General features: G+C 43.0%; 1 protein-coding gene across 2 annotated transcripts in view; it reads left to right on the top strand.

Moving 5' to 3' along the window:
- ZBTB44 (zinc finger and BTB domain containing 44) overlaps window positions 1-11,747 on the top strand; it is a 71,455-nt gene extending 59,708 nt beyond the window's left edge. Inside the window, exons 5-6 of one of the 2 annotated variants that reach the window (XM_038754643.1) lie at window positions 1,048-1,348; window positions 10,445-11,747. In XM_038754643.1, coding sequence (XP_038610571.1) covers window positions 1,048-1,348; window positions 10,445-10,727 — 584 coding nt within the window. In that variant the 3' untranslated portion in view covers window positions 10,728-11,747. The remainder of the gene's footprint in view (window positions 1-1,047; window positions 1,349-10,444) is intronic. The other variant, XM_038754644.1, reaches the window with a different exon arrangement.
- Window positions 11,748-13,427: the final 1,680 nt, after the last annotated feature.

Genomic DNA, 13,427 nt, shown 5'->3' with positions numbered 1-13,427 from the left:
CAAAATCTGACAAAAATCCTTTTAGACTGTGAGCCCACTCTTTTAGACTGTGAGCCCACTGTTGGGTAGGGACTGTCTCTATTTGTTGCCAATTTGTACTTCCCAAGCGCTTAGTACAGTGCTCTGCACATAGCGCTCAATAAATACGATTGATGATGATGATGATGATGATGACAAACTGTTGTCGGTGGCTTCATTTCAGCCCTGGTGGGGAGTGGGTGGGAGGGCTTTCCCCACCCGCGGCCCTCATCGAAAACACGGGGCCAGGCGTGGTGTGTGTGTTTGTGTGCGCGCACGCACATTTGTGCAGCAGTTGCCATCTGGAATGTGCCTGGGAGTGCTACAGCGTGACCAGATTCAAATGCATAGTTACAATCCGTTCAACTGGGAAAGTAGAAAGGAGTTTTGTCATCTATGGCTAACTGCTGTGAGCCTTTATAACCCGGTTTACTCTTCGCAGAAGTGACTCTTTGAAGGAGACAGTGCATTAGTATAGCTTTGTAAAGTGTTTCACAAGCAGGTTTCACATGCAGTGTTAAGACTATTTTGAGTAATTGGTTTTTGCCACCACTGTAATGCTAATGCATAGTTTCACCATCATCAATGGTATTTATTGATTTAATAATAATAATTGCGGTATCTGTTAAGCCCTTACTGCATGCCAAGCACTGTACTAAGTGCTGGAGGGGAATACCAGGAAATTGGGTTGGACACAGTCCCCGTCCCACATGGGGCTCACAGTGTTAATCCCCATTTTGCAGATGAAGTAACTGAAGCACAGAGAAGTGAAGTGACTTACCCAAGATCACACAGCAGATAAGCGGTGGAGCCGGGATGACCAGGCTGTGCTGCGTCTCTGAGCGCTTTCTGGGTGTACAGCATTGACCTAAGCGCTTGGGAGAGTACATCGTCGTGGCAGCTGGCCCGACAGTTTGCCATAAAATGTCCATTTGATAGTGTGGGATTCACCTCAAAATATTTCCTTCAACAGGCAAAAATCATTTCTTGTTTCTCCAAGTGACACTGTCTCACGCTGTCATCCCACAGGCATTAAACCATTTCAGTGTGACCGCTGTGGGAAAAAGTTCACCCGGGCTTACTCGCTAAAGATGCATCGCCTGAAGCACGAAGGTAAACGCTGTTTCCGGTGCCAGATATGTAGTGCCACTTTCACTTCCTTCGGGGAATATAAACACCACATGCGGGTTTCCCGGCACATTATCCGCAAGCCTAGGATTTACGAGTGCAAAACATGTGGCGCCATGTTCACCAACTCTGGCAATTTAATCGTGCACCTGAGGAGTCTGAACCATGAAGCGTCAGAGCTAGCAAACTACTTCCAGAGCAGGTGAGGTGCCCAACAAAAACCTAACCAGGGAAACTGCTTTTCTAAACTCTCTTTTCCTGCTTTCAGGGCAGCCTGTTGTGCTCTGTCAGGTTGCCAGCTAACTGCAGTCACATTCACTCTTACCGCCACTGTCCGTAATCTCTGATCTGCTCTATAAAAAATGTATTAAAATGTCTACCTTTGGCTTCTTAATGTCAAGTACTAAGATTATTTTTGTTTTTGCAGTCACCAGCTCACTTATCCTTTCAGTGGTCCTTTAATGCTAAAGAAAAGGTGATGAAGAAAAGAATTCTTCCTAGTTTCTCCTGTCTATAAATCTTAACTAGAAAATGTATTAAATGCCTATTGATTGTAGCAGGTTATGCTGAACAATATTTAATGACTTAAGTCTCAGGATGGAAATGGATATTTGACCATTTTTTCCTACATTTCATATTTCTTTAGGGGGCTCTTGTTTAAATTTAGTGTATTAGCTGGGTTGGTGTGACAGGCAAAATGTGGGATGCACCCTGTGCTATATTCAATCTTAAAACTCAAGTTTCATTTTTTCCTTCCCCTAATCGTACAGACAAACCTGACTTGCACTCCTTTCCTTGTTTCCATTGTTTCCTCTTTCCCTAAACGACCTTAGGGTATAAAAAAAAAATGGAAAGGGGACATTTCCAACTTCCCCTGGCAGTTGTTCTTTACTTGGACTTGTGCCTGTCATATTTTGTAGAATTCATTTTCTAGTATTACCGTGTCTCTCATTCAGATGCCTGTGAACTCGCTGTTGGGTAGGGACCGTCTCTGTATGTTGCCAACTTGTACTTCCCAAGCACTTAGTACAGTGCTCTGCACACAGTAAGCGCTCAATCGATACGATTGAATGAATGCCTCTTTTTCAGGAGGTTATACATCTCAGCACTTTCCCAATTGCTTTTTTCTCCTCAAAACCTTAAACTTTCGTTATTTATCTGTTGTGTATTGATTTTGGGTTCTGAATATCGTATGCCTTTTTTAATGAAGAGCACAAGCCTGGGAGTCAAGTGGACCTGGGTTCCAATCCCAGCTCTGCCACTTTTCTGCTGGGTGACCTTGAGAAGTCACTTCAGTTCTCTGTGCCTCAGTTTCCTCATTTGTAAAATGGGGATTAAGTCCTACCCCCTCCTATGTAAACTGAGCCCAATGTGCGACAGAGACCGTGTCCAACCTGTTAATCTTGTATCTGTGCCAGTGCTTTGAACAGTGCTTGTCATAGCTCGTCCGAGAGGCCTTCCCCGATTTTTCCCGCCTCCTTCCCTGTTGCTTTTATTCCGTCCCTCGCCATTTCCGCCCCCGTCAACGACGTCTCGTAGGCTGGAAGCACGCCACTACCTCCTGTACTGCCCTCTCCCACGTGCCCGGTACACGGTGAGCGCTCAATAAGTACCAGTGTTCAGTAGATGCGCCCCCTGAATGAACCTCCTCCAAGAGGCCTTCCCAGACTGAGCCCCCTTTTTTCTCTCCTCCTTCCCATCCCCCCCCAGCCCTACCTCCTTCCCCTCCCCACAGCACTTTATATATATATATTTGTACAGATTTATTACTCTATTTTACTTGTACATATTTACTATTCTTTTTATTTTGTTAATGATGTGCATCTATCTTTAATTCTATTTGTTCTGACGACTTGACACCTGTCTACATGTTTTGTTTTGTCGTCTGTCTCCCCCTTTTAGACTGTGAGCCCATTGTTGGGTAGGGACCGTCCCTATAGGTTGCCGGCTTGTACTTCCCAAGCGCTTAGTACAGTGCTCTGCCCGCAGTAAGCACTCAATAAATACGATTGAATGAATGGATGAATGAATATAAATGTTTAACAGATACCATTAAAAAATGGGGACGAAATACAACTTCCTCCTACCTATATCGTGAGCCCCAAATGGGACAGGGACTGTGTCCAACATGATTTTCCTCTATATACTCCAGCACTTGGAACATTGCTTGGCACATTAATAAATGGTATTTATTGAGCGTTTACTAAGTGCAGAGCATTGTGCTAAGCACTCATGGTAAACGTTGAACAAATGTCATTATTATCATTATTACTCTTTGTTATTAATTATAGTCCTGCTGATGAGCACAGTTATTTGCATCTAAACAGTTTTCACAGTTCAGAGTGTAGATAAGCCTGTTACATTACATACTTTTTTTTCCTAATTAGAAATACGATTTCATTTGATATTGACCTCCCAAATATGTCAGGGCTGTAGTTCAAAGATTAACTGAAAGCGATTTTCCTTTGATTCCTGGTGTCATCCTATATTTGACTTTGTTCTTCCTAATACATGAGGGCTCCCTGGAAGCTGAAACCCTAGAATCATTGAATTGAGTAAAGCATAAGCGAATTTTCATTATCGACGTTTATGTGATTTACTGCTAGATACACAGACTTTAGGCTGACTATATGCTGAGTATATGAGAAACCAAATGATCGTTTATGAGATAAGGAATTTTTCACTGTTCACAATTAACAATTGAGATATTAAGGAAAACCAGGAATTTTTTTTCCAATTTAAATGACATCCTGTGTAGGGAAAAGCCTTCTGGGATTTTGGAAAGTTTCCAGGAAGTTACAGTTCTCCAAAAATGATCACCAACCTCTGTCTTTCACCAACTCCTTGTTCCGTTGCCAATCTAATTTGGCATATCATCCCCTCATATACATCCATTCAGAGGGAACGCAGTGACGAAAAAGGAAGCATTAACCCACATACGTTACCAAGCACCCCCACCCCTACCTCCCAAATCACAAATAAAAGAACAGAAAAGAAAGAGGACAAGCAAGAGGTTTCAGGATTTGCCAAAAAAGGGGAAAGAGGATGCTTCACCCAAGGAACCAAGACACCCCAGGTAGAGCCCAGCCCAGAACCATTCATTCAATCGTTTTTATTGAGCGCTTACTGTGCAGAGCACTGTACTAAGCGCTTGGAAAGTACAAGTCGGGAACATATAGAGACGGTCCCTACCCAACAACGGGTTCACAGAAGCCCTCAGGGGCAGAAAGGCACTCAGACTAAGGCTCAGTCCTTCCAATTCTCCCCGATTCCCTCCTTGTATTGAGAATGGATGAACTAGGCATTTTTCTGACCTGAGGGACCCTCTCAGGAGTCGGAGCAAGGAGCAGAAAATGTAGGCCTGTGAAAGGGCTGACTGGTCAACGTGCGTAGTTGTACCATAATTCACATCTCTACTGCAGTTCCTTTACTGACCCACAATGTCCCCTCTAAGCAAAGGGGAGCAAGGGCTGGGTTATAATATGGGCAAACAATTGATAAAGTCATTGTGTAGGGAAAATAATTTGCATTGTGCCATTTGGGATTCTTAAATTGTGAGTAAAAGCTTCAACTTGGTGTTGAGAAGTGTCAATTGCATCACTCTGAGAAAGATTGGAAAGCTCTGAATGGGAGCTATGCATTTTTCAGTCAATCAATCAATCAATCGTATTTATTGAGCGCTTACTGTGTGCAGAGCACTGTACTAAGTGCTTGGGAAGTACAAGTTGGCAACATATGGAGACAGTCCCTACCCAACAGTAGGCTCACAGTCTCAAAGGGGGAGACAGAGAACAAAACCAAACATACTAACAAAATAAAATACATAGAACAGATATGTACAAGTAAAATAAATAAATAAATAAATGGAGTAATAAATATGTAAATAAATAAATAATATGTAAATAAATAAATATGTACAAACATATATACATGTATACAGTCCTGCAGTGTGTAGTCACCTAACCTTAAAATAAGAAGTATAGGTACATATCTACACTGAAGTGGATACAATGGTGGCTACTTTAAAACATCAAGGACTTAATCTGAAGAATTTATGGGGGAAGACTCCTCTATATAAGGCCCAATCAGTTTTTCCTTTTAAAGATGATTCTTCTTCCTTCCTCTTTGTCCTTGCTTGTGTCTACTTGCACTTTGCCAGTATAGAAAGTAGCTTATTTGCAAAAAAGTCGGAGAACACAGTGGTTTCTTTGTGCAGGATTTGTAAAAACACCGTTGCGTGCATGTGCGTCTCAGTCCGGCATCCGGTTTGCTTAAACAAAAGCACATTGATCTCTAGGTTTTTGCTACCAAAATACCCAATAACATGGCAGCCTTTTGCCAGGCTAAGGAGTAGCCGAGTACCCTTTAAGTGCCCAGCGTGATTCTTTCCATAAAAACAAAGAAAATCTTACACTGCCACCACGCTGAGTTGATCTCCTTGCTGGAGGTGTTTCTTAACTGAAATCCAGTATGCCCCATATTGTTGTTTGAAGATTGATGACTTGAGATAATAATCAATCATATTTATTGAGCGCTTACTGCGTACAGAGCACTGTACTAAGCACTTGGGAAGTACAAGTTGGAATAAGCAACCAGAAATGCAGTGTAGGTGGTAGTCGGAAAAATCCAGTGGGATAAGCAAGTTCTACACTTCTAAACTCTTGGGTCTCCTCTGTGGGCCAAAATGCACAAAGACACAGATCTGGCCAAGTCCCTGAGCCTTAGACATGTCAAGGAACATATCAAATAGTTCTAGAGTGACTGGAGTCTACAGCTAAACCCTACAGGGGCCAAAGATCTGGAGCAGGGCCCATGGCTGACCAGTCTCCCTGTCACTTTGGCCGAGGGAGAGGACTGCATATACCGCACCATTGCTGCTCTGTCAGCTGAGCGCCGCAGGCCTCTTTCTCTTGAAGAGACCCAAAATGCCTCGGTTGCTCCCGTGGCCCACCTTTCTACAGGCCTAGCCCGGATCACCGAAGTTCTACCGGGAGAGTTATCCAGGATTGCGCCTGTAGCATTCCAGAGAGGTGATGCTCCCTCTTATTGTTCCTGGATGCCAGAGAAAGGGATTCCACAACTTCCCATCATCTTCCATCCAGTATAGAGGTGATGCTCTCTCTTATTGTTCCTGGATGCCAGAGAAAGTGATTCCACAACTTCCCATGATCTTCCATCCAGTATTCAAGTGACAGTGTTTTCTTTAAACAAGCACATAAATAAATAAATAAAATCTCCCTTGCTGAGCAGAAACTGGTTTCCTCTTGCTCGGCCCTCAGCGGAATTGGAAAGTTGTTCTTCATCTGGATTGCCTTTCATATACATGCATGTCATTAAATATGCCCATTTGCTTTTCTTTATAGCCTTATTTTCTATCCCTTTTTAGGCGTGTTAATGGTCCCCTTTATATTTACGGTCAGTCAGTCGTACGTATTGAGCGCTTACTATGTGCAGTGTGCTGTACTAAGCTCTTGGGAGAGTATAATGTAACTAAGTTGGTAGACATGTTTCCTGCCCACAGTGAGCTTGCGGATGCTATATAGATATCATACACTAGAAAGCAAAATTAGATTCCATATGCTACTAGGATCTGACCATTGATAAATTTAAAGAACGGTGCCACAATCCTTACTCATATTCCACCCGAAAGGCTATTTTCGACATGTCAGAACCTATTCCTGAATCCGACTCTATAGAAACAGCTATGTAGCCTCCTATCTGGGAGTTTCAGTCCAAAAAAAAAAATCTGCTGCCTGAAATATTTGAATAATCAAAGCCAAATTATTTTGATAATAATTCTGGAATTTAAGCGCTTAATGCGGGCCAGGCACTGTACTAAGCACTGAGGTGGATGCAAGCAAATTGGGTTGGACACAGTCCCTGTCGTACATGGGGCTCACAGTCTTAATCCCCATTAATCCCCTCCCTCTGCCCATCCGCCAAGCTAGCTCTCTTCCTCCCTTCAAGGCCCTGCTGAGAGCTCACCTCCTCCAGGAGGCCTTCCCAGACTGAGCCCCTTCTTTCCTCTCCCCTCGTCCCCCTCTCCATCCCCCCGTCTTACCTCCTTCCCTTCCCCGCAGCACCTGTATATATGTATATATGGTTGTACATATTTATTACTCTATTTATTTATTTATTTATTTTACTTGTACATTTCTATCCTACTTATTTTAATTTGTTGGTATGTTTGGTTCTGTTCTCTGTCTCCCCCTTTTAGACTGTGAGCCCACTGTTGGGTAGGGACTGTCTCTATGTGATGCCAATTTGTACTTCCCAAGCGCTTAGTACAGTGCTCTGCACATAGTAAGCGCTCAATAAATACGATTGATTGATTGATTGATTGATTTTACAGGTGAGGAAACTGAGGCACAGAGAAGTGAAATGACTTACCCAAGATCACACAGCAGACAAGTGGCAGAGCCTGGGATTAGAACCCACAACCTTCTGGCTCCCAGATCCGTGCTCTATCCCCAGTGCCTGCTGCTTGATAATCTTGGTTTCGTTCAAATTCCTTGCATAGTAGTTACAGGCTGTGTAGACCAAGAAATTTTATCTATTATTCATTCATTCAATCATATTTATTGAGCACTTACTGTGTGCAGAGCACTGTACTAAGCGCTTGGGAAGTACAAGTTGGCAACATATAGAGACGGCCCCTACCCAACAGCGGGCTCACAGTCTAGAAGGGGGAGACAGACGACAAAACAAAACGTATTAGCAATATAAAATAAATAGAATAGTAAATATGTACAAGTAAAATAGAGTAAAAAATATCTACAAACATATATATACAGGTGCTGTGGGGAGGGGAAGGAGGTAAGGCGGGGGGGAAGGGGGAAGAGGAAGGAGGGGGCTTAGTCTGGGAAGGCCTCCTGGAGGAGGTGAGCTCTCAGTAGGGCTTTGAAGAGAGGAAGAGAGCTAGCTTGGCGGATGTGCCAATACTAATACTACTATTAGTAGTTGAGCACTTGTTGAGTCCCCAACTCTGGGTGCAATGCACTCTACTAAGAGGTTGGGAAGAGCAAAATCAAAAAATGCCCAAAAGGAGCTCATATTTCACTTTCCATCGACTTTAGAAAAGCTTTTGATTACATCCCACACCAGTTCCCGCCAGTTAGCTAGGAAGGGAGGCATAGTAGAAGGAAGTAGCCATACTGTTGTTATTCAGGATAATGGCATATAGAGCTAACTCTGGAATAAAAGACAAAGGATAAGCAAAGCTTTGGTATCAAGCTGTGGGGCATGGAGAGGGGAGACAATAGTCAACCCCTACCTGAATATGTCAGTAACCGGTTTTCTGATTCAGGAAGGGAGTGTCTGAAATACGTCACGCATTAGTAAGGAAGAAATCCAGTACTCTGCTTTACCAAAGGCTTATTTTAGTATTGCGTCTAATTTGAGAGATTTTACCCATTTCCAGTTTTTAGATTATTTGGGAGATGAGTGACCAGTTATGGTAGTATCCTCAGAGGACTGAAAATGCAGAAAATGGTTTAAATAGGAAAGAATAATTCTTGAGCTGCCTTTGTGTCCAGTGAAAATTACAGTAGCAACCAGGGGAGATCTTAAATATGCAAGAAGTGCCATATTTGATTCAGGAAGGGAGTGTCTGAAATACATCACGCATTAGTAAGGAAGAAATCCAGTACTCTGCTTTACCAAAGGCTTATTTTAGTATTGCGTCTAATTTGAGAGATTTTACCCATTTCCAGTTTTTAGATTATTTTGGAGATGAGTGACCAGTTATGGTAGTATCCTCAGAGGACTGAAAATGCAGAAAATGGTTTAAATAGGAAAGAATAATTCTTGAGCTGCCTTTGTGTCCAACGAAAATTACAGGAGCAACCAGGGGAGATCTTAAATATGCAAGAAGTGCCATATTTGATTTAGACACTCACATGCCAAGAAGCAAGATAATCCCCAAAAGTCCCTCCCAATGTAATGATTTTGTGTTTCTCTAGTCTGTATTCCATGTTTCTCTATCCTTTACCGCTCTGTTCTGATTGATACTGACCTTCATCCTTTGAGGTTCAGACTGTCCAATTTTCCAAGTTGTTTTAAATTTTAGTCCTCTCCGAGAGGACTACCCTTTTTCCACCTCATGTGTGAGCACCCTTTCTATGTCATTGTCAAGGTGAATCTTTGGTGCCTACTGTTGTTATTTTTCAGGATGTTAGAGACCTGTGGTTTCCATCATCTGCCCGTTAAATCTTTTTTTTTCCCAATGTAATCACCTTGGTAGTCCTGTTCCAGCCCTGAGACCTCACCATTGACTTTTGTTCAGCCCATTAGTTACTCAGTTAACTTTCCTTTTTTCCCCTCAAGTTCTACATTTAAAGACTTGAAATTTAGCACGCTGGCATTTCCTTCCCAAATCACAGTGCCCTCTGTCCCCCAGCACAGTTTCAAGTAGTGTGTTTCCAAATAAGAAGGGTGTCTATCAACCTAGTTTTCATTTCCCTCTCACAGGATAGTATCCAGAATTCTTTTGAGAAGTTCGTAACCATTTTCCCTTGGATATGTCCAGGAATCTGGGCTCATAGTCGTTTACTTTTTAAAGCATTTGAAAATCATTCACGGTTTTTGAACTGGAAAGAAAGAGATGGCTATTAATCAAGCAATCAGTGGTATTTATTGAGTGCTTGCTATGTTTAGATCACTCTACTAAGTGCTTGGGAGGGTACGATGCAGAAGAATTAGCAGACCCCCTTCGAAGCCTTATTGAAGGCACATCTCCAAGAGGCCTTCCCAGACTAAGCCCCACTTTTCCTCATCTCCCATTCCCTTCGACGTTGCCCCGACTTGCTCCCTTTGCTTCCCCGGCCACCTAGCCCCACAACACTTACGTACATATCTGTAATTTTATTTGTCTGTATTGATGTCTGTCTCCCCCACTGTAGACTGTAAGCTCGTTGTGGGCAGGGAATGTGACGGTTTATCATCATATTGTGCTCTCCCACCTGCTTAGTACAGTACTCTGCGCATAGTAAGCCCTCAGTAAATACGATTGAATGAATTCCCTGCCTATAATGAGCATTAGGCTTCCAGAGGAAAATTAAACTAGCAGATAAAGTTGAATAAAAACACGTAAAGCTGAGTCTTTTGGTTGCCCACTGTGAAAAACTGAATTTCAGTCTTCAGCCAAGAATCTGGCTACCTAGATTCTAGTAATTCAGTTCTGAATTACATTCCTTGTCACCAAAAGCATTTTTGGGTTAACTCTTAAGGAAAAGGATTTATCTGGATTTGCTGTTTTATAAAAGTAACGTTGTCTTCTCATCCTTTATCCCTCGTCTAGTGATTTCCTAGTGCCGGACTACTTAAATCAGGAGCAGGAAGAGACCCTTGTTCAATATGAGCTTGGAGAACACAGTTTTGAAAGCAACTCCTCTGTCCAAATGCCTGTCATTTCACAGGTCTCGTCGACTCAAAATTGCGAAAGCACTTTCCCCTTGGGGTCTCTTGGTGGGCTGGCAGAAAAGGAGGAAGACATGCCAGAGCAGCCAAAGACCAGCTCCAGTGCTGAGGCAGCCAGAGACGACCCTCCAAAATCAGAGCTGTCTTCTATTACTATTGAGTAATTTCACGGTTTGGCTTCATTTTTTGTTTTTTTTTTTGGAAAGTGCCTGTGCTTGGTCCTGTATATTTTTTAATTTAATTTAAAACCAACAACAACAACAAAAAAAAAACAAACATAAAAGGGTTGGGGAAAAGAATTCCCCTTTTACTCCGCTAGCTATGCTTTAAATAGAAAACGACAACAGATGTCACATTCTCACGACTGAGCGATCACTTCTTTAAAGACTGAGTGCACAGTAAGACCATGTCAAAACAGAATAGAAGCTGTGATACACTTCCAGAGAACCAACTGACTCTAAAACACTGACGAATTTCTTCTTCCACTGTTAGGGCAGGTTATGTTTCTCACTGCTCCGCCCCGTTGGGGAAAGAAGAAAGCTGAAGACTCCCTAACCTGCCTAAGATGCAAGAATGCATCGGATATCAGTGGCTGAGTAGAGTTTTAACCAATGTCCCGAGTAGGTGTCTAACCCTCTACTTGGAACGCGGAGTGACATTTTGTAGTAACGCCTGCTGTTTTCTTCAAGTGTTTCCGGTAAAGCTTTCCTGGCAAATGGTTATGTGTAAACATTTCTGAAATTTAACAGAATTGCCTTTTTGAAGCTTCATCAACCTTTTTAAGGTCTCTTGTGACGAGTAGATTCATACTGGGACAAGTGCTCCCACCTTTGGTGGTTCTCCTCCCCCTCCCCACCCATAAGAAATTCTTTCTTGCTTTGCTTCTGCGGAGGAAGGCAAGGAACTTTAGTTAGGATCGGTCTTAATGGTTTGCTTACGACAAAGCCGTGAGTCTAGGTAGGCAGCGAGAAGAGTAAGTCCAAGTCTAACAGAGATCCTTTGGGATTCTGCAGTTCCGTGTACATATTCATGTGCACAAAGACACATACAGAAATGACCTCAGCTGTGATTGTTGATTATTGGCTCATTTGTTTCTAATCCAAATCGGTTTTCTTCCTGGTAGGAGTGTCCCTAGAGAGGTTGAGGGGCTGGTGGAAGTTACCCAGTTTATGGGGGCGTTTCAACAGTGAGTTATTTGTGGGGGGGGGGGGGGGTTCCGGGGGTTCCCCCCCTTCCTTCCCCTCAACTAATAAACCGAGGCTTACAGTGAGCCCTGCCCCTCCCAGCAAGCAGGACTCTGGACAGTGGCTGTCAGGTGAGGGGGGAACCGGGTGTGAAGCTGGGCCAGGTGGTCCAGGCAGCCAGCCACCCAACTCTTGTCCCATCCAGAGTGCCTTTCCCTGGGGAGGATGTGGCGCTCCTACCCCCTGCCCCATTTACAGTCTGCTATTTCCAGCAGCCGATGGTTCCGTACCAAATTTCCTGAAGAAAAAAAATATTGGCGTTCTTTTGCGTTAATACATACATATTGGTAATGTGGGGAGTTTTTAGTATATTGTCTTGGATTTTTTTTTTTTTTTTAAGAAAAAAGGAATTCTTAGTGGAGGCCAAGTTCTTTACCCAGCAGGGGAATTGTTTACAAAAAGCCCATTTTGACAGTGGTAAATTGCCCCTGCTCCAAAACATCTTAAACCATTTCCAAGTTTATTAGAAGTCATATCTACAGCCCCACGCAGGATGAGAGCAATAAAGTAAAGGGTTTGCAGTTCCACTTTTCTGGGTTTACGAAAGGCTCTAAATTGATTGACATTCGTAAGGCTGTCCGCACCAATCGGAGAATCACCACAAGGGCCGAAATAGCGTGTAAAGCCTTAAATTGGCGACTGTGCGTTTGTCTTGCCGATTAGGAAATTAACTCCCAATAATAGAGTTGGGATTTTTGTTACATTAGTGTTGGGGGACTCCAGAGCCATGTAAGCATCACTATCCTCAGTTTCACCAGGAAAGTGGAACTTTTGTTCCTGGACCTTGGTTGATCCCCATGTCGCCAAGTGGCATCGACAGCTCTCTTGGTCTGAACGCCCACTGGAAGTCACGGAGAGCTGGGACATAATGGCAAGGTGCATAATTAAAGGGAGGCTTGAGTCAACTCCGTAAGGGTACCGATTTCCTGTTTCAAAAGAAAAATTTGCCCATTTTCAATTTGACCAAATTCTGTTCCACTCCTTTTCAGATTTTCTAACATCTAACAAGGGATATTCTTTTTACTACCTAATGAAAAACATGTTACCGCACCAAATACCTTCCAGTTTTCACAGGTCAGTCCCCAGGAAGTGGAAGTTAAAGTGTTGTTAAGCATTCCAAAGATTTCGAATATGATTTTCTATTCCTCATCTTTTCTGACCTCCCTCTCCCCAACTTGCACCAACTCCCTGCTTAACTCCTTTGAAGCCAGTGGCATTCGGCTGCTTCCACAAAGCATATTTATTCAAGCCTGACAGAATTTCAGGTAATAACGGCCTCTCGCTAATTTGTGCTTCTCCGGTGTTGATGTTAGCTGGATGTTTAGTGTCCAACCTAATGAACACTTGCAGTGGACTGGGCTGCCTTTTGCAGAGCTTCAACTGGCTGGACAAGGCAGGGGTTCTTTTGGTAATTTTCCTCGTGAGTTTGTCTTGATTCGTCCATAGTATTTTGAAAGAAACATCTTTTTTTAAAAAAAAAGATGACTATAAAATCATAAGAGCCAAGATAAGAAGGAAACAGGCAGTACCATTCACTGAGAAGTTTGGCACAGTACATAAGGGTGGGGGAAGGAGTGGGGAGATATGTTAGAGTGTTCTCCCCTGCTTTCTTTTTCAGAA

This window comes from Tachyglossus aculeatus, chromosome 11 (genome assembly GCF_015852505.1).
Source record: "Tachyglossus aculeatus isolate mTacAcu1 chromosome 11, mTacAcu1.pri, whole genome shotgun sequence".
Taxonomy (NCBI): Eukaryota; Metazoa; Chordata; class Mammalia; order Monotremata; family Tachyglossidae; genus Tachyglossus; species Tachyglossus aculeatus.
Note: the sequence above shows the minus strand (reverse complement) of the source record. Positions and strands in the feature narration are given on the sequence as shown.